Here is a 24,332-nt window from a genome sequence, read left to right on the forward strand (position 1 = left end):
CAACAGTGTTGAAAAGTTCACTCCAGCACTAGGGTTTCATAGGATGTGAACACATGGCGGGGGGAGGGGGATGAAAATTGCGTGAAGCAGAAGGAGTTGTATTTGACAGAGAAGATATAATAGCAGCCTGGGTCTGTTGGATGCTACTCATATTCACAGTCAAAGTTTTATTTTGCTATGATTTTATTGGGTTCCTGGTATATATCTTACCTTAAGGAACAAAGGCAGGGAAATTTACTCACCAACCCGGGTCCAGCGACACCATCGGTTACCATGGATTGGATATCATTATCTACGTCACTTGATGGCCTAATGGTTTCTGCAAAATGAGACAAATGCAAAGGGAATTTTTTCAGTAAATCTGCATAAATGACAAGAAGCATGCTTACTGATCAAAGTGTGCAAAATGTTATATAAGGTGCTATGCTGTAAACTTGAGTAATGTCACATGACAAATACAATTACAGAGCTGGGGGGGGGAGTTGGTCATTCAATATGAATTTAAATTTTAAAGATGCTGCTTACTCCAGAGAACTGAGCTTTCTCTCTAAATTAACTAATGGGAAAGAGCAGTATGAACTCAGATTGTTCAGGATGTCCACATTGCAAGGCCATTGTTCCCATTACACAGCAACAGGTCTGGGTTTACTACTGAGTGTCTATTTGGCTCAAAGCACCAGTTAATTCTAGCTCGCTGACAAATGTGGTACGCTTGTGCAATATATGTGCTGTTCAAATCCATTTGCTGCATTCCTACATATATTTATTCATTTTACTGGATCTCTGCAACCTCAGAGGGAATCAATGATGCACAGTGCAAGGTCATTTTCAACTGGATCCCTAGTTCACAAAGAGGAAAATCTGATTGACTGACCGTCAGCAAACTGAAGTGTCCCAAGATCCATGGACAGTGACTTATCTTCCTGTAGTGCCATGGCAACCATCTGCTGAAGGTCTGTCACTCTCGGTTTAGTTGCTGGTATCTCGTCCTCCGTACTAATAGAACCTTTTTCGTTTTCAATCTTGTTGGAGCTGATAGTTGAGATGTCATCCGCAGGACCTTTAACTTCGGACTCCTCTCTCTCAAAGTTGATGACATACCGAGCTACCGTGCTGCTTGACCTTTGGGTGTGGGAGGAAACTAAGTGTATGATAAATGCTTTTACCTGTGCCAAGTTCATATTTCACTGAAATTGGTTTAGTAATAGAGCAGGACATGGAAGACCTGCTTGTCATTAGGTGATTGATTTCACTGGCTAGCTTGCTAATCTAAGTTAGTAGCAATGAGTCACAACTTCCCTCGGTCACCCAGCCCTCTTCACTAGTTAAAACCCAGTGACACTGCTTTTATGGTGACTGAGATGGGTTAGGAGATATTGCCACTGATGCGAGTTAACAGGAGCTCTTGAGATATGACTCACTCCAGTCATGTAAAGGTCAACTTGGCTAAATTATTGAAATGCATTCTCCAGGCAACCAACACATTAAAATATCAGCAAGGGAAAATAACATTTAATCCACAATCCAACACAATCAACGATGCAAAATATAAAAACTAGATTTCCCATCCTACCTAGTTTGGATTGAGGCATGCAGGTAGGTGTTTGTGAAGGGGAAGATGCTTAAAATCCCATTTAGCATAATAAATGAACTTTGCTTCTCACTTGCATGGAAAACCAGATGCCTTTCTAACCAGTATCTCCTAAACAGAATGACTACATTTCCTTAGCATTCAAATAGCAATATTCTTCTCCAAGCACATCCCTTGCTTTTCTAATTGTACTGCAGGGTGGTACACATGGCATGGGCAGCTACTGAACAGCACTTATAACTAGTGCTGGATAAAAATAATCCCACTCAACCCATGGGGGTAAGGTACCTTTTCTAAGCAGTTTAAAATGTTTAAAAGAGATAGTTGGAGCCTGGAAACTCCCTGTTTGAACCTATAAGGAAGGGTTGTAGGTGACTGCTAGACTAGAGCATATTATTTGCATACGGAAGGTTCCAGATTCTGTTTGCAGCATCTCCAGGTACGGTGGGGAAACCCTGGAGAGCTACTGCCATAATGCTGAAGTAGATAGCCAATGGCCTGAAAGGCACTTTCCTATGTTCCTGCATTCCTAATCAAGTGCAGAAGTGTTCATGTAAGTTATAACTCACTATATGATATAGGTTTGTGTGCGCGTGCATGTAGCATAAAAAACATAGCTCTTCCAGTGCTAGGTCACCTCAGTGCCTATAATTTGGAATTATCAGATCCCAGCAAAAAGGCACATTCCAGACAACAAGGCAGCCTCCCACATTCAGTACCTGTGGCAACCATATCATGCCATGTACTAAAGGTAACGTTGACTATAGCACTAATTGGGTAAGTCCCTAGGAGTAGTTGCTGAACAGTCAAACAAAAGCAGTTGTATTTCTACCCTTCTTGCTGGAACAGTACATGAATGCTTAGGAGGAACAGGGCACATAAATAAAAGTGCCATAAAAGACCTGTTCTGTGTTAGGAGTCACATCAAATAAAAAAGGAGTGACTATGTACTCAGAGGCCTGGTTCACATGCCGCACTAAACCATAGTTAAAATAAACCACAGTTTAATGTGAACAAGCAGTGCTTCGCTCTTCCCTTGCTCCTGCTAGGAAACAAACCATGGTATGGCTTGCCTTGTTGTCCAAACCTAGACTTGTGGTTTGTTTCTCTCTGAACAAACCACAAGCAGAAGCCAAGGTTTGTTCTTAGTTTGCCACACATGGTTTGTCTGAGGGAAATAAATCATGAGACCAAGCTCAGGTGGCATGACAAGTCAGATCATGGTTTGTTCCTTGGCAGTGCAGCAGAAGTGGGGGAGGAGTAAAGTGTCATTCATATTAAACCACAGCAAATTTGACTATAATTTAATAGGTCATATGAAGCAGATTAATGTGCCTTTTCTTCACCTCTGAGTAATCACAAGCAGACCTGAAAGAGCTGGTTTGTTCTAGGATAAAGGATTCCAGGATAAGGGAACATGACTCCTTAAGGAAAGAAGAAGAAGAAGAAGAGTTTGGATTTTATATCCCACTTTATCACTACCTGAAGGAGTCTCAAAAGCGGCTAACAATCTCCTTTCCCTTCCTTCCCCACAACAAAAACTCTGTGAGGTGAGTGGGGCTGAGAGAAGTGTGACTAGCCCAAGGTCACCCAGCGGCTGCATGTGGAGGAGTGGAGACGCGAACCCGGTTCCCCAGATTATGAGTCTACCGCTCTTAACCACTACACCACACTGCAAGTGTCATCATGTCAGTGCTTCAATAATGTTACATCAACCTCACAGACAATTAACAGTACAAATGTTTAGGATCAGGATATCAATCTTCACTTTTCTGAATGGAAAAGGAACAACAAATAGTTATGGACTAAACTTGCTTAAAACTGCTCTGCAATGGCAAACATCTGAAGGGAGGGGGAGACACTGAATTGTGCTTTCCATATTCTACTCTGTGGCAAATCTCCTCAACGGGAGGGTGGGGTAGGGAATAGGTTTCAAAAATATTTTAGACTTGTATCATACATTGAAAATCAATAGTTACTTGGTAGGCACCTAAGGGGTTCCGAAAAACCTACACCTCAGACAACTTCCTATTGTGAGTCAGATGATAACTGACCTCCCATCAGCACTTCCAAGATACATAAAGAGAGCCTGAGAATAAGTTTGCTTCTTATCATTTTCTAAAGCCATGTATAAATGCATTTAATTTACTGTGCTAGCACTATCGCTTCCTACTCCTACACGCAAGGTGGCAGTTACAGTAGCTCTGTGATAGGATGATGACCCTATTGAGAGGGGGGTGGGGAAAAGGAATCTGGTCTTCTCAGCAGAACAGAAAAGCAAAAACATTTCCCTTGTCTATTTTATGTTGTAGATGGAGGAACTTTCTGCTGTTCGCGTCAGTCTTTGTCTGCCTATGCTGCATAATGGCTTAGGCTAAAGTGGCCTAAAGTCAGCCAAGCCTACATGTTTCTTCCAGATTCTGTATCTTAAAACTAGGTAATTTCACATTGACATTACTATGCATGTCATATCATGTGCTGTTGTTTTTTTATATAAAAAAGTGCGGGGAAATTACCCATCTTTTTCCTTCTTCTGTCTTCAGTTCCAGCACACAAAGGCAGGACAGATGGAAATATTTCAAAGGAAAAGAAAGAAGAACATTAAAGCATACAAACATATTAACTTGCGGTTAGTAATATACTCTGCATCTTTCCTCTTTGTTATTTGCCAGGGCAAGTGATTTCCATCATTAAAATTCCTTTCTTCACAAAACATGAGTGCTCCTTTTCTCTTTCCCTTCCTGGAGTAAAAGAAAGCTCTTCAGCTTTCCCCTCTCTTTCCATCCATTTCCCCTCCCCTCCCCAGGTCACGAATTGCAATTCATCGGGTGCTAATCTGTACCTTTCCCGTGGCAACGAAGAAGCTGGGATTGACTTTGTTTGGCTCTTGTCCAAATCCGGGCCTCAGTAACCTGACCTAATTATCATTCTGACTATGCACACTTCTTGAGGCCATGTCCTGCCATGACACTTTGTAATACTGTCCTCTCTTTGTTTGTCTGACATATCTTCCATGCCAAATATGGAGCTCCTTAGCGGCCCCCGCACACCCATGTGGCTCTCCCAGAACAGCTTTCTTTCTCGTAGCTTGAGATGTACAAGAAGGGAAGGCACCAAAACAAAGACTACTTTTTCTCTCAGAGGTAATCATGAAAGTCAAGACTCCATTTCTAGCACTGCTTAATGTTCAGAGGTAAATAGAAAGAATCTTTGTGTAGGTCCAGGTTCTAAACTAGCTATTTCCCAACATTTATATATTAAATTTGCCAGGTAAGTGAATGATATATATGGAGGCTTCTTTTCCATATGCAGCAGGATATCTTTAATCCTTGTATAACTGATCTTTATTTCTGGTGGTGATGTGCTGTGAAGTTTTGTCAAAAATATTTGTCTCTCCTGGAAACCCAACCAGATGGGCAGGGTATAACAATATTATTATTATTATTATTAAGTACAACTCCCATCAGCCCTAGCAAGCATGACTAATAGCCAGGGGTGTAGGGAGTTGCTGTTCAACAACATCTGAAGCCAGAGGTTCCCCACATCTGGTCAAAATGTAGGTGTGGAATAACACACTAGTATCATATTGATAAAAACATCAGCACCTGGGGGGGAATGATAGAAAGCTTTCTTCAAGGCATGGAAAGGGTCTAGATCAGCAGTTCTCAACCTGTGGGTCCCCAGATGTTATTGGACTACAACTCCCATCATCCCTAGCTAGCAAGGCCAGAGCTCAGGGATGATGGGAGTTGTAGTCCAACAACATCTGGGGACCCACAGGTTGAGAACCACTGGTCAAGATGGATGTTATGGTAGAATGGGGTGGGGAACCTGTAGTCCCCCAAAAGTTGTTGGACTTCACGAGCCCCAGCCAGCCTGGCTCATCCTCAGGACTGATGGGAGTTGTAAACTAACATCACCTACAGCATCACAGGTAGACAGTACTGTAGTGGCGAAGAGCACAAGCTGGGATGTCCCCAGCTGAAATCTCACCATAGTCATGAATTAACTAGGATGTATAAAAAAACAACAACCTGAAAACCTAAATGCATAAAGATGGAGACAATAATAGAGGCCAACCGCCTGCATTACTCATGCTTGAATAGGATGTTGACCTAGTTCTGCTGAGGCTTCCTCACATGTCAGCCTCCACCCAAGTAGAATCACTGTCCGCACCAGCACATGAGCTCTTGCTGTCCCTTGGGATCCCTGAAAATTTCAGTGCGCTGCAAACAAACCTGTAGTTGTGGGACCACTTATGTGGGTTGTAAAGAACGTGAGTAATAACCTAATGTCCCCAGGGACTTTCTTTTCTGCTGTATGTAAGAAAACACTGCATGTTCCCTTTGATCTTATAGTATGGTAGGACCTACAATTTGGAGCTTCCTGCCTATCGCTTTCGGAAAGGTGGAGCAACAGATAGAGGAGAAGGGAGGTGACAGAGGAAGAGGCATTGGCAGGGTCTACAGTCTCTTACTGTCTTGAAGTGCCAATTTAGAAATACTTTTGTCTAAACTAACCTCTCTACCGGCTTTCAAAACTGATTGAAATCACTAAAAATTATACCACTTAAAAAATAAATCGCTAAACTGTTTACATAGAGTGGAGTTCAACACACTGCTAAGGAGATTGTTCCATCAGTGCAAGCATTTCTGTTCTCCATCAGAACCATCTCCCCTCCTTTCTGCCCCACCCCCGACTGCTGTCCCAGGGCTTCTCCAGAGGGAGAGGCATGGAGGGGGGGAACTGGGGGAGAATCCCATTGTGCTAGTAGGAGTCCTTGCACTGGCTTCTGCTAGCAGAATGGATGAATTGAATCTGGTCCCCAGAGAATAATAAAAGGACACACAGCAACATTCAGAAAAATTCCCCAAAGCCAAATAAACACAGAACAAAGCTACAGATCACAGAGAAAACTGATTAGAAGATTCTGAAATGCTAACGTACAACAAAATGTTTCCTAGAATAAAATGCCTTATTTGCTTCCTTAGTGAGAAGGGAACACTTACCCCTAACTAGAAAGTGAATAACGTTATCACTTACCTAAATCCTAATACACGGATTTCTTTGAATCCTGCAAGTTTCTCAAATATCTTTTGCATCTATTAAACAGAGAGGGAAAAAAGTTAATTATATGTTCATTCTTCTGTCAGGGGAACTAACAGATGTTAGCTAAATAAGCATTTACTCCCAGCAGAGCCTATTCTAGCATTTGTAAAACAGAACTTTGGAATTTAGAAAGACCATTGGGGAATTTGCTTTCGTTGCATGGTTAGTGGAGACCTTAATTAAGCATTTTAACTTGGACATGCTGAGATACTGTTTAGATTAATGGACAAAGCCCTGCAACGTTGCAGCTTTTCTCACCTAGTGAGCCTGTATGCATTATTTGTATTGGTGGTTGCAATAAGGTTACAGAGGGCATTGTTTAAGCCCAGGGCCTTGGTTTCCAGGGCCAGGATTTGCTCCAGTTTGCAGGAAGCAATATGAGAGTTTGACTTCCTCTCAGCATGTGCAGAACACCAAACTCCACTATCAGCCTCTTTAGTCACTTTATGGTTTTTGATGCATCCTTAAACACATAAAGCGAATGAGGTAGGAACATGTGTTTGCAAACAAATGCATCATGGTGGCTCACTTTATCAGGGAGCCCGGTTTCGGTAAAGCTGTTTAGAGTACACTTGGTAATAAACCTAAGTTGGTTACCACATTGTGATATAAGCTGGGAAACCATATGACCTAAGCTTTGAGACCTAAGATCAAGGCATTTTGCTGCCAGAGGCAATGGGCAACAGGGTGTCCTCTCCCCATTACCTGGAATGACAATGAAATCTGATTTCACCACTGCTGGCAGAACACTGTTCACCACTGAAAGGCTAGCCAAGAGAAGCAAAAGGCTAGCCGGGGTGTGTGTGCAGGATACATGGCACATGCTGTTCAGTCCTCCCAACACCCCTCTACTGCCAATAATCTGTTACCCGGGTGGTTGTTTCACACCACCTAACAGTAGGCAGTGGGTGGGTGTGCCTTCCTGGCATTCATTTATAATACTTGTGTCCCACCTCTCCTTGCACTTGTGGCAGTTAAATCCCATAAAAGAATTTAACCACAGGTTTGAAGCAAAACACTTCTTTAGTTCATGAATGACCAACTTCCTACATCCACAAATCATTATTAGAAAAGGCTTCCACTGTGTTACACAACAATCACTTCCTACACCTGATAAATGACATAAGGCAGTTTATTTCCAGTGACTAAGTGATGGGTATATATGGAGACACTATAAAGTGGGATGCAGGAGATAATGGCTGAACCTCATACATGGATGATGCAGAGAAATAAAAGCCCACCCAAGTGAGCCAACCAATCTAATGGCCTTCTCCTAAATCCACCAGCTTATAATGCAGCCTAATGATCCATCCTAGCCCACTTGCTCAGGAAGCGGCTATTGCTGTTGCTACCTAATTAGCCCTTGGATGATACTGTGCAATAATACAAATGACAGAAAAATTATTAGGTACTTTGTTTCAGTAGATCAGGTTGTGTCAAAGCTGTGCTGACAGTAATGGGGAGGAGGGAACAATGACAGAGAATGGCTACGTTGCCTTTCTGACATCACTCTTATTGAGTCGGCCAGATTCCTTGCTACGCTCAACACAGCCCATTGTCTTCCGCTCTCCTTCTGGGCCAAATGCACACTACTGCTGCACAGAGGGCAAAGCATGCAGTGGGCGCTCTTCCATATTCTTGCCCTTGAAAGCTAGGTGAGGGCAAGTGACCAACATTAACATCAAAGAAGAGGAGTAGGGCTCTGAGGACTGGCCGTGAGTTCCCTGCTCCAATGTGGACCTCGGAAGGAGCTTGATGACGATGAGGCTGCCTTTGCAATACTCCTTCCTTATTTATTTTATTCTATTTACCCCACATGTGACTGCACATTTGTGTTCCAGGTAAGTTGGCACTAGCTTCTTAGCTGGGTATCTTGAATGCCTGATCTTGAGGTACCCATTCAATACCTAAACTCTGTGGACTCTGTGGACCCTCCTACTGGCTGAGAGAGGACTCCTCCCTTTTGAACTTCTGGCACTTGGAGAAGACCTTTTTATTTCAGCAGGTATTTAAAGTACAGTGGTACCTCCAGTTGCAGACGAGATCCATTCTGGAACTCTGGTTGGATCCCCAGGTTTCCGCAACTAGAGGGACCGCTTCTGCGCACACACGTGTGGTGGTAGAGCCCTTCTGCACATGTGCGTGTGGCAAAAACCCGGAAATAGACTTCTGGGTTTGTGGCTTACGTATCCCGAAGTTTACATAAGCGGAGGGATACGTAAGTGGAGGTACGACTGTAAGCTTTTCTAATGTTGTGGTTAATTGTAACCTACTTTATCTAACTTATTTCTTTTGTATCTTTATTGACCTAGAGACTACAGTGTATATAAATTGTGGAAATGAAAAGAATAAATATATAAATAGTGCTTCTCTTTCCAAGCAAAACCAGTACTACAGCGGCAGCTCTTTACAAACATACTACAGGATCTTGAAAACACAAATCACAGAAGGCTTTTCGGGTATAAGTTAATAACTTTATGGCTATCCGAAAGAATCCTCCCATACTGAAGCAAGTAAAGTAAACATTTGCTAAGCTTCATTTTCCCATGGGAAGCTTAGATTGATTATGGGCCGCTATTGTTGTTGTTGTTGTTGTTGTTGTTGTTGTTGTTGTTGTTGTTATTATTATTATTATTATTATTATTATTATTATTATTATTATTATTATTCTCTTGGTTGCCATTTGTTAAACACTGTGGTACATATACTATACATGCCCAATCATCTTCTTTTTTGTATTTATAGTCCACCATAAATAGACCTTCAGGATTACTGACCATCAGGAACACAGACTGATGATCAAATGGTAACTTACCAGAGGTGCTTATAACTACTTGAAATGCTGGCTGTCTATGAGCTGGATTGGATGAAACCACTCCCCTGACCTGGTCCATCACATGGAGGACAGCAAGTGCACTCCCCATTGACCTGGCAGACCTGCCTCTCCTTCAATTACCCCACACATCCCAATACTGCCTAAGTGTATGTAATCCAAAAATGAAGGTCAAATAACACTCGGTCAACCTTCTGGAAAAATACAATACCCAACTGTGCAATTTTGACTGAAGAACAGTGGTTGTACTTAGATGTTCTGTCCATGCATGGCCATTCCTCTCCTTCTCATGATGGGCTGGATCAGGGGAAAGGGAGCAGCCTATCTGCCAAGTGGGCAGGAGAACCACTGTTTTGTTCAACAGTCAAAAGAGGTACCCCCTTATTCTTGGAATATGTGCTGCAATGGCAATGCAGCGAACATGTCAGTTAATTTTCCCCTCTTTGTCATGGAAGTAGTGGCAGGGTAGCTACAGACCTTGCCATGAATAATGAGATCTGTCGCTATCCATTTTGCATCAAAAGCTAGAGAACTGAGAGCATTGTATTTGGTTAGCATCGCCCACTGCATTCTTTCTTTCTGGAGGAGGCCAATGAGTCTAGGCATGAAAGACAGAGCTGTGAACAATTTCATTGATGAATACTTCATCTCGAGAACAAAGCTGCAGGCCCTTCAAAGCAGTCAGTGGCAATTTCAGTCAATACATATACATTTGGACTGAAACTATAGATTGATAGATACATGCAAACACACTTTCACCGTTATTATTCATACACCTCTCTCAAAACTTGTTTAAAAGCTGTTGGCCTGTCAGTTTATTAGTTCTCAGATCTCAGTAGGGTGTTTTACAATGTGGAAAGTTTACCCACAACTTTGCATAAAAATTTGTGTTACATTCTAGGAAGAGGTTATTTGAAGTTTTTTTCAACGCACTTTGAATAAGCACTGCATTTGCAAAGGATTTAAGAATTCAAAAGGCAAAGTGAATATCCCAAAGCAGCATTCCCGCAACACCTCCCTCTTCACTTGCCATACTGACTTTTGCTTAACTTTCAACTAAGCAACCTTCAGATCATTAATTGCTGGCTATTAAATAGCTAATGAAGCATGCAATTAGCCTTAGTAATGATATAAACATGCCATCTCTCCTCTAACTCAGAGGAAATGGGATAATGCCCAAATGAATAGAGGAGAATGTGTGATTTTGGGTCCCCTGGCAGCTTCCTTTGAAAAGTAGTTCAGACAACAGTGGCTAATTTCATTCAACATTCGTATTTAGATTGCTCATTAGGTTTATTGTTGAAATGAAATCACTACAAAGTACTGTCCATTAATTCCTGATGAGGCTCAAATGACTTTTCCTAATGGTGTGTAGTACAACTAATGCTCTCTGCTGACTGGGTAACTCTATAGTCTGTCTTATGCTGCTGAGGGGATGGTGGCAACGGGGGAACAGATGCTTAAACCACCTGAGGAGAAGGAGTGCAGCACAGTGGTATAGGCCTCTCATAGGCCTGTACCATCTTGGAACATGCCCAGAGGATTTGAGCTATAAGCGTCTTCCTGTTAAGTTTGTGTGTTTGCTTTTTTTTTTTACAAGCACACATAGTTCTATTATTTTGTCTATTTATTTAAAATATTAAATAATGGTGCTGGAGGAGACTCTTGAGAGTCCCATGGACTGCAAGAAGATCAAACCAGGAAGGAAATCAGCCCTGAGTGCTCACTGGAAGGACAGATCCTGAAGCTGAGGCTCCAATACTTTGGTCACATCATGGGAAGAGAAGACTTCCTGGAAAAGACCCTGATGTTGGGAAAGATTGAGGGCACAAGGAGAAGGGGACAACAGAGGATGAGATGGTTGGACAGTGTTCTCAAAGCTACCAACATGAGCCTGACCAAACTGCAGGAGGCAATGGAAGACAGGAGTGCCTGGCATGCTCTGGTCCATGGGGTCACGAACATGACTAAACGACTAAACAACAACATTTAAAATATTCATATGCCACCTTTCATTATCAAATCTCAGGGCAGTTTACAGAAAATATTAAAACAGTAGTAAATTAAATACAGCAATCCACATCAGAAAAAAAATAGAAAACACATCACTGAAGGCTACATCTGCAAGGGGGACTGTGAGTGTGCTGGGACAGTATCTTGCCTCAGTAACGAACTGGATGAGAGCCAACAAACTGAAGCTCAATCCAGATAAGACCGAGGCACCAAGTGGTTTCCTAGACTTGATGGATGAGAGGTGGCCTGTTCTTGATGGGGCTATACATTCTCTGAAGGAGAAGGTACATAGTTTTAGGGTACTTCTAGATTAATTGCTGTCACTTGAGGCTCAGGTGGCCTTGGTGTCAGGGAGTGCCTTCCATTAGCTTCGACTGGCAACCCAGTTGTGCCCCATCTGGACAGGGATAGCCTAACTCCTGTCATCTATGTTTTGGTAACCTCTAGGTTAGATTACTGCAATGCATTATATGTGGGGCTGCCTCTGAAGACAGTTCATAAATTTCAGGAGGTGTAGAATTCAGCAGCCGAGTTGCTCACGGGGACAAGACTGCACTGGCTGCCAATTAGTTTCTGGGCCCAATTCAAGATGGCTCAGCATTGCCATACCTCAAGGACCACATCTCCTGCAGCTAATCCAGACCCTGTGATCATCATAAGACCCTTCTTCGTGTGCCCCCTTCACAAGAGGTCCAGAGGGTGACAACATGAGAGTGGGCCTTTTCTGCAATGGTTTCCTGTGGAATGCTCTCCCCATGGAGACTGATCTGACACCTTTATTGCATACCTTTAGGTGCCAGGTGAAAACATTCCACCTCTCCCAGGCCTTTGGCTAATTAAATATTTTATGGCCTTTTAAACTGGGAGGGTATTGTTTTGTTTGTTACTATGTTAATTATGTTTGTGTTTTTATATGGCAAACCACCTTTGATCCTCAGTTGAAGGTTGGTGTGTGTGTGTGTGTGTGTGTGTGTGTGTGTGTGTGTGATATCAGCAAATGCTTGGTGAAATAAATGTCTTTAGCAGATGTCAAAATACAAGAAAGGTCAATACCTGTCATATTTAGGGAGAAGAAATTCGAAAGGCTGGGCTTCACAATGGAAAACACCACATCATGTTCACACAGCATAATCTAAATGGCTAAACAGGCTTTTAGAGGTCTCCTTCCAAACCAAATTTTCCCAAAATGCATGAACAGGCATCGGCTAAGGGATAATGAAGAACCACCCCATGAGAATTGATCTTTTCACAATGTGGGTCAGCTCAACCCCCATCTCCCCTGGTGAGTTTTAAGCAGCAGCTTGACACAATCACTTTTGTGATCTCCCTGATACATCTAAAGATGAAGTAAATATGTGTGCAACCAAAACAGGAAGTCTGAATCTCTAGGCAACCATAGATGCATAGGAGCCAACTCCTAGGGGCTATGGGGCCTTCAGCCCCTATTAGAAAGTATTTGAGGGGGCTGCCCCCCAAAGTTGATGGGCATTCCCATTCAAATGGTGTGTGTGGACTGCATCATTTGATCAATTATGTGGGGCAGGGCTTACCTGGGCCCCCACAATATTTTATTCAAGTTGGCACCTCTGCATGGATGGCTGTTGGCTTAATAACTCACAGTTTGTGCAGGGTACCTTTGCAGTGTTGGACGTAAGAGTTAGGAGCAAGCAGTGTTCTCTATTTTGAATGACTGAATTTTTAAACTAATTGAGGTTCCAACTGATATAAAGAGCAATTACCATAAGGCCAGAATGTCGTCACTGTTACTACTTCCTGACAGCTAGCGTGGTCCAGGGTAGTAGAGCATCAACTGGTTTCTGTGAAATGTGGGTTCTGGTTCTGGTTCTGGTGCTGGGTTATCAGGAAAACTGGTTCTTGGACACAGTGCCTATGTACTTTAAAAACACCAGTCCTTGGGTTTTAGCAAGGTTTAATTAGTTTGTATGGCAGAAAGCTCTTTACTTAGCTTGGCATCTTGATATTGATTTGACCCTGGCATGCACATGTACAAAACTGTGGACTGAACAGTTGGCATGGACTGATGCATCTTCCCAACTGAAACATGGGACTGCTTATCATTTGCTGAAAGAACAAGACCTTCCCGTATCAAATCAATGAGGTTTAAAAGCGCTTAACTTGCCTATATTGAACTCTTCATTATTTCCTTGCAAATCTGAACTACTTGGGAAACACAAACCTAAGCAACTTTCCACAGATTTCAGTCTAAATAATTTCACTACTCTATATCAACACACAGCAAAGCAGACAACAGACACATTTCTTATTTATCACTGTCTATAATGTCCCACTAAATAAACCCAAACCAAACCAACCCTCTAATCAAACAAGCGTAAGTTGTATTGTCATTGAATAACTGAGTGCTCTTACTTGAAGCTGAAATTTTTCAGCTAGTTTCTGGTACTGAGGAGATGTAGGATCACTCAGTTCTGGAGTATACTCCTGGTCAGTGAGGGTCACACTGAACTCCACCATCTGCTCCACAGGACGTTCGGGGACTATGTTCGGGACCTCTGGCTTTGGCTCCTGAGAAAAACAGGAGAGGAAATGAGTTGCCATCCTACCTGGGCAACACCCAATATCCTGTATACTGAAAGTGAACTCATTCTCTGCCAATCTTATGCAATCAAAACCACATCATCCACACACAAGAAAGAGGTATTAACCTGTGAGGTTAGCAGAAGCATGCACATGCACACACAAACTTTGGGAAAGGAGACAAAGTAAAAGGAGAAAAAAGTTGAAGGTTCTGGGGAGAAGAAGAAGAAGAAGAAGAAGAAGAAGAAGAAGAAGAAGAAGAAGAGGAAAACAAAAAAACTAGAGAAGGGGAATGGAATACTGGCTGGCTTGTGCTTCAACAGGAGCACTCCACACTACAACACCTTGTCACAGAACTCACTAATATTATTTAGTTCTATATTTTAAAGAAATTTTGTGTGATATTTCTTAAAGATGCATGCACATGTCATTTAAAAATAACTGGGCACAGAATACACACCAACTGATTTTGCATTAAAAGGCTGAATACAGCACTAATCTCTAAAATCACGAATATTTATTTGTATATGAATATGCATATTAGTTACAACTTCCTAGAAAACTGTCAGCATGCAAATGTCTATATTTTCCCATGTTCTGAAATCCCTGTAGAAGCAACATCTCCCAGTCGTAGATTGATACAATCAGTAACAGCATCACAACAAGGAGATGTACCAGTCACTGCTATTTTCAGCTGAGACTTTTCCAAGAATAAGTCAAGTGGGGTGCCCTTAGTGGTTCTGATGCCAGCCACCAGTTTGCTTGGGTCTTCCCTTGGGTTGGTGGGTAGGGCTACTGTGATGACTTGACAGGATGTAAAAAATATGTAAGTTTAAATAACATCTATCCCAATACTTCATTCCCTCACTGCCCAGCTATGCTGCAAAAACCGAGAGGTGCATCCCATGATAACTTGTGATGGCACAGAGGATGCTCTGGTGAGTCTGAAGACTACAGCCGAAGATTTGTAGCATCCTCTATGACAATGGAAGGGCTATTGGGGAGCACATCGCAAAATGCACACAGCTTTGCTAATGACCATAAACATACAGGTTTCTAGAATGATTGCATGAATGGCATGGGCAAGTTGGAATGGTCCTGACTGCAACATACAATGGACCAAGGTATGCTCAGCTCAGGGCTTTGTGTTTACTTTGTGTATACCAGCCAGTATTTCAAAGTATTCCTTACATGAATTCCTGGCAGGCTTTTCCTTTGACCAATGCTTCCTCAGTGCCTTTTCCCTCATTCCCAGAAGCTAGAAAAGAAAACTCTGATCTGTTTTCCCACCCTTTCATAGCAAAGCATAGGCTTCTGTTTGTGTAATGGGAATGGATTATGCAATAAGGTCAAAAAGCCTTGATTAACATTGGTGGGTGAAACCTTTGCTTTAAAGCCATTTCAAATGACCATTATTTTCCACAAGCGTGGGCAGGAGGCATCATTCACAATTAGCTCACAGGAGAGACGCTAATACAACATTTACATCATAACTGAAGTGAATATAGAGAAAACCTAATGGCTTTCTCTAATGGCACACAAGTCACTGAGTCAGAAAACCAAGAGCAATTGGCTAGCGATATGGAATGTTAATGTGCCCTCACCTTCACAGGAACTTTGGTGTCGTCGACAACGGGGCCTGTAGGGGCTGCTGTGTGCAGTAAAGGTAGAGAGGGGTTAAAAACAGGCGTGGGAGCTCTTTCTTTGCCCAAGAAGCAAATATTGTGAATTAGCAAAATAGCAGAACCAATTGGAACCTAAGCGATGAATTAAAATATACATTTACCTCTTGTGATGTATATAATTCAAGAGAAACAAAGGCACAGATTGGGGTGACAATATTACGCACACTAATTTAAGAGTAAGACTCACTGAATTCACCATGAGTTAGAACTTCACTTTAAAGGCCAAACAACATGTGCCACCATTCAGGCAATTAACAATTACGTAAAGAATGTTTTGAAGTAAATAGTAGGCATAAGGGCCCCAATTCAGATCAGGAGCTTGACTGGGGTGGGACTGTAGGGGCTTTAAGCCTCTGTTCCTCTGCTGTAGCCCCAATCCAGATTAAGAGCCCTGTACCTACTATTTGCACTAGAAGAAAGACTTTTGGTGCAAGTGGAAGGTTTTATTTCAATGCAAATAGCAGGTACAGAGGGAGGGGCCCAACACAGACTAGAACCATAGCAGGGGACAAAGGTTTTGAACCTCCTACATCCCTGCTAGGATCACACACCAAAACGTCCCCTTCAATGCTGCCATTTAGTTTTTGAAAGCCATTCATGCAGTTGCACGAACAACAGCATTACCTTCAACAACATACCATCAAACCCCATCCAGATGAAATTCTGTGTTGCCAATTTCCTGCCTGATTATTTCTTTTAGCAAACGGCAGCAGCTTTTCTGAGAAGTATTTTACAGCAGAAACAAGATGAATAGTGCACAGTTAAACGCTCTGGTTTAAACACTGAAAGCTTAGTTTGTAGCTACGGGAAAGATATGAGACTTATAATCCAAACATATGCCATTAGCATATTTCACTTGCGACACCCATTATATTTCAGAGTTCTGAACAACAAGTAACAATAATACTCAGGGTTAATGGATAGAAGCATATGGCATCTTTTAATTTACCTGTAGCAACAGAAGGTTCTTCAATTTTTTTGCCACTAGTTTTCTCTGTAGAAATTTCCTCTTTTCTATCAGAAAGAAATAAGGAACACTGTAAATTATGCAGTGAAGATGAAAGGAACAGGAATTCTTCCCTCTTTGACATACAGATTAAGGCCTTGATTCAACTAAAGGTATTCTCTAAAGTTCTATTGGTCTCAATAGGATTATGAATCTTCTATTTCACTTTCCTTTGCACTTACATCAGTGGAACTTAAAACTGCTTATGTTGGCTGGGCAGGTGCCTTAGTTTTATACATGCAGCCCAAATAATGGAATAAATGCTTCTAAATACCCCCCCCAAATAATTAAAACATTTCTGTCAATAGTAACAACAACAACAACAACAACAACAACACTATCCATGAATGCATCAGTCTGTTTCTGGTCTCTGTCCATTTTGCAAGTTGTTTATTCATAAGTCAATGCCATCCTGTTTCTTTCTTTTTTAAAATAAATCCATACAAAAATTTATATTTATATATATGCTTTATCACAAATGCATTTAAATACATTTTCTATCTCAATGTAAAATTTTCTAAACACACTGGGTGAGATTCAACTAATGAGTCCTATCAGTGGAAGTCCTACACAAAGGACTTGCACAACTTGCTTTCCCCGGTCTCTATCCCCCCACCCTCCCAAAATTGGCTCAAGGTGGGGATGGGGGAATTCCCCAGAACAGGTGATTGTTCCATTGGCGATGTTTACTGTGATATCAAGTTCCTTTCATTTTATTCTAAAATATGCATTTAAAATGTGTATGTCCTTAAAACCAAGAGCTACAGCGCAAAATTCAGAGAAGTGTGAAATCCAAAGCCCTGTGGAACGCCCTCCCATCAGATGTCAAGGAAATAAACAACTATTTGACTTTTAGAAAACCTCTGAAGGCAGCCGTGTTTAGGGAAGTTTTTAATGTTTGATGTTATCGTGTTTTTAATATTACATGGACTTGCTTAAAGCTGGGGATGAGAATTAAGGGGCTATACCAAAATCCTTAGGAAACCAATGGGTTCTGAGGAGGGATTTGAAATAAAAAGGCGGTTCTGCTCTCATAGTCAGAAAAGGAGCTCAGAGACAGGGAGCAGCGAGGGATGAGAACCAGCTCCATCATTGCCAGCTGTGCCTGCTTCTAAGAGAGCAAAAAGCTGAGGCTAATAGAGTTGGAGGAGCGAAGGTCATGAAAGGGTATAACAGAAAACAAGCAGAGAAAGGTAAGGTGAGGCAATGATGTGAAGGCCTCAGAAAGGAAAACCGATTCACATACAAGTGCACCAAATGTAGTCTCACTTCAGTTTAAACTTGTACTGAACTCTTGTCAGGGTTATTTTTTAGGCAATGTAATCCTTCTGTTTGTTTCTGCACTGATGCCTGAACTGGTCCTATAACTCAATTATTCTCCATTCACGCTGTTCCTTCAATTTTTGCCCTCTACAAAATTGATCCAATTTCAAAAGAGTAGTAGTGGAAGCAATAGTAAATAAAACAAATAAGTGCCACAACAAACAACCGCAGGGGTCATTTTCACTGAGGTAAAATATTTCCTTTCCTTTCTGATGAATTGTTCCAATATTCTGCATGACACAGCATCTCATGTAGCTACCACACAACAGATGAAAGTCAGGAAATCTATATGTTCTCCTTCTTTGAGGGTCTTGTCTTACATTATGACAAGCTAAATGTTCTTCTAATTTAGGGTGTCAACCCTTTCTAAAACATCCATTTGCTAAATTCTCTCAATCCTCTACCTTTGCAACCTGGTAACTTTCAACTAGAGGTGTCATGCAGAGGCTTATTTTGGGACATTATGCATCCAAAACATGCCCTCTTATTACTATGGCATTGCCACAGGAGGAATGATTAGAGTGAGGGGGAGGGGAGGAGTATAAGGAGAAAAGAGTTTGGCAATCAGAAAGAATGAACGAATGAAGAGGACTCCATGTTCTTTTCTCTCTCTCTCAGATTATAACTGGCCAAATCCCCAAGAACACACTTGTATCTAAAGTAACATCTTTCCAAACAAAAGGTCTTCTCAAAATTCTTTCTGCTTGATCTGGTGGCTGCTAAAGCTCAGGTTAAAGCCACAGGAATGCTTTCTTGTACATTTAACAGCTCACACAAGTGGTCTAGTCATGAGAACCAATGAAAAGGAAACTTATATACCAACTTTCACACTCTGCTGAAAGTGGAATCTGTGGGGTTTCCTAGCCAGACTTTACTCCAATCATATGAGCTCACAAGAACTGTTTAAAAAGGGTTTGGACTGGACATCTTGAATTTGGAAATGTTGATAAAAACCAGATTACAGAATGGTATATGTAACAAGGCACATTATTGAAAAATTCATGGAATTTTAAACAAACAAATATACAGCCAGAAGCAAATAACTTTATATGACTTCAATCTTGACATTATCCATCTCAGTTCTCCTGTGAATATTGCATTATGTCTATTTAGAAATCGTTTTGGAGATTGAAAGATCCTCAGCCTACAATAGCTCATGCCCAAATCTTCCTGGATAGGATTGTGGATCAAATTATTTATGAACAGAGTGTGATTCTGAATCACTCACCCTTTAGAGGGAGTCACTCATGCACACATCAGACTCAGAGGATTTTTTACACTCTTCTCAACCGTAGCAGGTGTAATAAATGTATGTCATACGCATAAGCTACATAACATTCAAAATGCTTACATACCTTTTACATTTTTGTTTACAGAAGGCAGGAACATCAACTGAAGAGAACTCTTATTTTGGTTTACTTACCTATCCTGGAAGGTTCTGTGTTTTACTCGCTGCAAAAAGATTTAAAAAGAGAAAAACAGATTACTTGCAAGTTTCTTCCACCACAAAATGGAAAGCTCTAATGCCAGTTCTTTTGTCTTTCATTATTCCATGATTCAGTCTAATGCCATTTCTTTTCCACCGTGGACCCTTTAAATCTTTTTTTGATGTGCCTTGGTCTTTTAAAAGAGACATTCTTCTGTGTGAGAAAACACAGTCTTTAGGTCTTACCCGTTGAATTATCTCCAGATGCTCCTGAGAATTACTGAAATTTTTCCCAATGTCAAATATGCAGAAAGTGTCTCGTTGACAGGCGGTGACCCAATTCTGGTATTCTGATGCATCTGGAATCCGATCCAGAAAGATCCGGAAGGCTTCCCATACAGCTTCTTGGCAGACTGAGAAAACAGAATAAGAATGCCTGCACTTTACTTGGCAAAAACTTTAATCTTAATTTAGTAACAGCACCCATATAGAGACTTAAAGGTGTTTGATCCCTGTGCTTCAGTCTGTCTCACATATGCAGCTAAATGTTGGGTTACATGGAACTCTGCTCCACAAATGCCCAAATTGCCCAAACTCTGAAGCTCATTTAATTGCTTACCAGTTCTAACTTTTTTAAGAAGCAAAAGGACCACTGGTGGCCTCTCTCTTTAGAATTGTCTAGCAACTTCAAAGCTAGGCAAAACCACCCCCCTACACCCATTCTTTTCCTTTTGGGAAGAAATGTGCAGTATGCTCATCAGTATGTTTAGTCAGAACTAGTCCTCATGTGCTTATTTCATTGTTCATTTTTTACAGATTTGTTCAAAGCAGCTTACAGTATAAGAACGTCACACAATACCATAAAATACCTACTAAAAATGGACATACACACACACAACATTCATATATAAAAAAACAGTAATAGAGGAACAGAAATAAAACCACAAAGCCAATAAAATAATCAAATGTCTTCCAAAACAGTCGTGTTTTTGCCAGATGTGCATAGAAAGATTAGCCTGATAAATATGCATTGGGAGGGCATTTCACTTAAGTGGGAGTTACTCAGAAGTAATTATTTATTTGTTCAATAAAGCTTACAGTAAAGCCACTTACTCCAAACGATAGACTTTGTTTCCCCAGTGATATGCCTTTTTGTGACTGTAATTCTAGGTGGTTATAGTTCTATTCAGCCTTCTCCCCAAAATGATTTTTTAAAAAATGTTTCAGAAAATCATGAGGTCTCAGCCGAAGGGAAGACAGAGAAAGGACAGCAGCTTGCTCAGCTGTAATTAGGAGGTGAACATGTTAACTCAGTCACGAAGCACTAATTTCTTCAGATTAATCAATAGTGAAAATCATGGGTATGGGGTGGTTATTGAACTGTTGGCTCCTTTAGCTGCGGTTATGATCAAGCGGCAATGTGTGGTTGGAAGAACCAGGCCTATGGCAGGAAAATTGCACTAAGTATGATGGTAGTAAATAAAATAGCAGGCTCCAAAGAGTAGCTTTTAAAAGTTACATTGACAGGTGGAAATACCCTGGCAAGTACAATAATGAGAAATACCTTTCCTCTTGATTTTCTACCTCAATCAAACAGGCTTCTGCTGCAATAAAATATGTCAACTCTAACTCCCTGTGAGACATGTTTTATACCCCTACTACTCCAAGGCTCTGTTCACACTAGACATATTTAGTGCACATTTGAAGCACATTAACTACCTTTGAATTCGGGGCACTGTAGTTTGTTAAGGGTTGCTGGAAACTAACTCTGTGAGGGGTAAACTATGGTGCCCAGAACTCTTTGAGGGAAAGAAAGTGCTTTGAAGGGCAAGTGCAAGTTGCGCATGTATTGGCATCTGAATAATCAGAGATTTGGATAGATGAAACTGCTGTTTGCAAAAAGCTGCACTGATTGAGGTGGGGCGAATTGGTGACAACTAATCATATAAACAAGAGATTCGAGCTATTGGGCAAGTAATAGCTTTTTAGATATTTGGTGGCAATACTACAGAACCATTATTTGAGTACATACACCCATCCAGTTTTTATATCCTGTTCTAGACCTTGCAAAACTATTCCCCAACCCAGGATTTCACAGTGCTTTATACCTGTACCCTATAAAATCTAAAGCTAGTCACCAGAACTAGTTCCTAGTGCTGCTGCAATAAAGAAAGGTGACTATGGCTGGTTCCTATTGGAAGTAAAGTATTTTCCTCACATTCATGCCCAGATAATTCCTGAAATGGTTTTCAAAGGGTTTTAAAACCCACACTTTATTGAAAGCATAGTTATTTATCAGCTGATCCTCATGGTTCCTACTGCAGCCTTTTACAGTGTAGGACTACCAATATGATACAAAAATGCTCTTAAAATGGTGTATTTTGGGGGGGGGGGGAAAGTGTTTTTCTCTGGGCATGCCCTCTCATTCATTACATTTGAACAGTAACCAAGCTACTGAAGCTGGATCAGCATCCTGTGGTAAAAGGGAAAAACTCTCCTATTGTTCCACAGAAAGAATTGCCTAGGCACAGATGGAAATAATCTAGCCATAGATAATGCCAATTCTAGTGTACATTTTATCCCCCCCCCCCCAGAATCTATTGACTCATAAATGTTATACTGTCCGAAGTATAATTATGTGGTCCTATGCATCTATATTCCCGCTTCATTTGTTGTCGTTTCAAATGACCCTCCAGGAAAAAGAAAAGAAAACCTGCTTTGATGTATAGTCCCCATGGAAACAACTCTCCTCTTTTGTACATTGGCTCTAATTTGTTAAAAGTTAAAGTGCTCCCTCTCGATGCTGAATAACTAACTGAACCGCATGCCAAAACTGTAGCTACTGGTGGAAAATAACAGCCATCGCAGCTGTGGAACAACTGCTGGCTTCTGTACCATTTGGGGAAATAAAAGCAAGCATGTGCAAAGGCACAAAACTAATAAGGCTGGGATGACGCTTCAGAACAAACACACAGTAGGGTAAAATCTCATGGCTGCAAGGAAGAGTTCCAAGAGTCCCCTCTGCTCAGCCTCTGTCAGCAGCCTAGTGCAATTAATACAACAAGCTCCAAAAAGGAGGACTAACGTGCACACAAATATTTAACAACCTGCTGTTCATAAATGAATGTGTGCATGTCAGACTACACAAGCCCATTAATTAATTCCTAACAAAGAAAAGCAACACGGTTTTGTTTTTTTGCCATATCGTACAAACCAGCTTGAATAGCTTTAAAAGGGAGCTGGGCACTACACAGACGAAACATATGTTGTCTGAGGGGAGCTTTTGAGAGGAAAAAACAAGCCAAAAACAAATTTCAATTGGTTCTCTCCCCCCCTTTTTTGATGGGGAGGGAGATATATCAATGGTGGCCTTGATCCAATGCTTTTAGCACAATATCTGCCCTCAAACAATGGATGGAGGGTATAGATGCAAAGAAAGATGGCAGTAGCGGCTGGTATACATTGGAACTGGTGGGACAGAAAGCAGGAAGCCAACAGCAGGTGGCGCTAGAGCCAATGACTAGCATGGCCAACTAATTCTACTTCTAATGCCTCCATCCTTCCTGCTGAGCTCTACAAAAGCAACATGGAAACTAAGGAAGAGGAGGAAACCGGCAGCCAGAGCCTTTCCCCAGAACAGTGTTTTTCAACCAGTGTGCCATGGCACCCTAGGGTGCCTTGAATGATGGTCAGGGTTGCTGCGGGCAACACTGGCCTCTGTCCCTTTTCCCTTCTCTCCCTTCTCTGATGCCCTCTCACATCTCTGCATACCAAGAGCTTGCACAGCTGTTTGTTGCAGCAGCCCAGGCTACAAGCTTCCGAGGTGCGTGGTGCCTCTGGGGTTGCCCAGGAAATACCCAGATGTATGGCAACACGATGGAAAAAGCAGCAGAAACAGCTCCAAAAGCCTAAAATCACTATTTTCGGGGCTCAACAACTTTGTAGGTGTCAGGAATTTTACTTTTTTGAATTCTAATATGACAGGTGCCTGTGGGAGTTCTTGCCATATTCACCTGGATATGAAATGCATAGTTTCTAGATGCAATGAAACTCATGACATAAAAGACTTCATACCTTAAAGACAGTCCTGAAAAAGAAAGCTCAGTCCCATATGCATGAAGAGAACTGCAGTCTAAAATCAAGAATTGCTATGCAATTTAATTTTGCTAATTTTTTTGAAAATCCATTTGTAGAAATATATAGGCAAGGATTGCATAGAGAGAGAAAATGCAAGGAAGAATGAATGCAAGAAAGAAAGAACGAAGGAAAGAAAGAAAGATTCCGTAAGCTTTTATCAGAAACCTCATAAAGAGAGATATCCTCACACTTCATAATTGGGAAGAACAACTGCTGTTCTTTAAACATATGGTGGTGAATCACCACACATAGAAGCATTATTGTGCATCTCGTATAATCAACATGAAGTGCTCATATAGGTGTTGCCACCCTGCATGGTGAAGGCCCAGGTTGGCATCATAATTTAATGCTCAACTCAGGTATGGGACTGATGACAAAAATAAGCTCACGCAGCTGCAGTCTGTATCTTACTATTGGATAGTTAGGAAAAGTAGTATAATACATAATTTAGGCAAATAAACCCAAAAATTTACAGTAGACTACCATCGCTGAATACTAGGAGACAGACTAGTTTACATACTAAATAATCAATGCACCTTTATTATCATTATTAGTATTCGGGTATCTAAATTGGTAGCAAAAGTTGGTATGCTGGATTTGATTCTATGTATCTGCTGTTGTTGTATGTGTGCCTGTATATGATTGCTTTTTAT

The 24,332-nt window shown here is 41.3% G+C and overlaps 1 protein-coding gene and 1 long non-coding RNA gene across 3 annotated transcripts in view; one reads left to right on the forward strand and one right to left on the reverse strand.

Moving 5' to 3' along the window:
- Positions 1 to 24,332, reverse strand: part of IMPG1 (interphotoreceptor matrix proteoglycan 1) — a 91,090-nt gene that overhangs the window by 30,187 nt on the left and 36,571 nt on the right. For both annotated transcript variants that reach the window (XM_081187338.1, XM_081187339.1), the window contains 9 exons: positions 19,789 to 19,955; positions 19,540 to 19,568; positions 16,737 to 16,801; positions 15,707 to 15,753; positions 13,935 to 14,090; positions 6,635 to 6,693; positions 4,108 to 4,128; positions 875 to 1,122; positions 243 to 319 (listed from right to left, as the gene is read on the reverse strand). In XM_081187338.1, the coding sequence (XP_081043464.1) occupies positions 243 to 319; positions 875 to 1,122; positions 4,108 to 4,128; positions 6,635 to 6,693; positions 13,935 to 14,090; positions 15,707 to 15,753; positions 16,737 to 16,801; positions 19,540 to 19,568; positions 19,789 to 19,955 (869 nt within the window). The remainder of the gene's footprint in view (positions 1 to 242; positions 320 to 874; positions 1,123 to 4,107; positions 4,129 to 6,634; positions 6,694 to 13,934; positions 14,091 to 15,706; positions 15,754 to 16,736; positions 16,802 to 19,539; positions 19,569 to 19,788; positions 19,956 to 24,332) is intronic.
- On the forward strand, positions 2,093 to 4,304 carry LOC308583437. The gene is made up of 3 exons (XR_014006214.1): positions 2,093 to 2,144; positions 3,904 to 4,028; positions 4,135 to 4,304. It is a non-coding gene; the product is annotated as an uncharacterized lncRNA (long non-coding RNA).

The sequence above is a fragment of the Podarcis bocagei genome (assembly GCF_964188305.1).
Source record: "Podarcis bocagei genome assembly, chromosome: 3".
NCBI classification, from domain to species: Eukaryota; Metazoa; Chordata; class Lepidosauria; order Squamata; family Lacertidae; genus Podarcis; species Podarcis bocagei.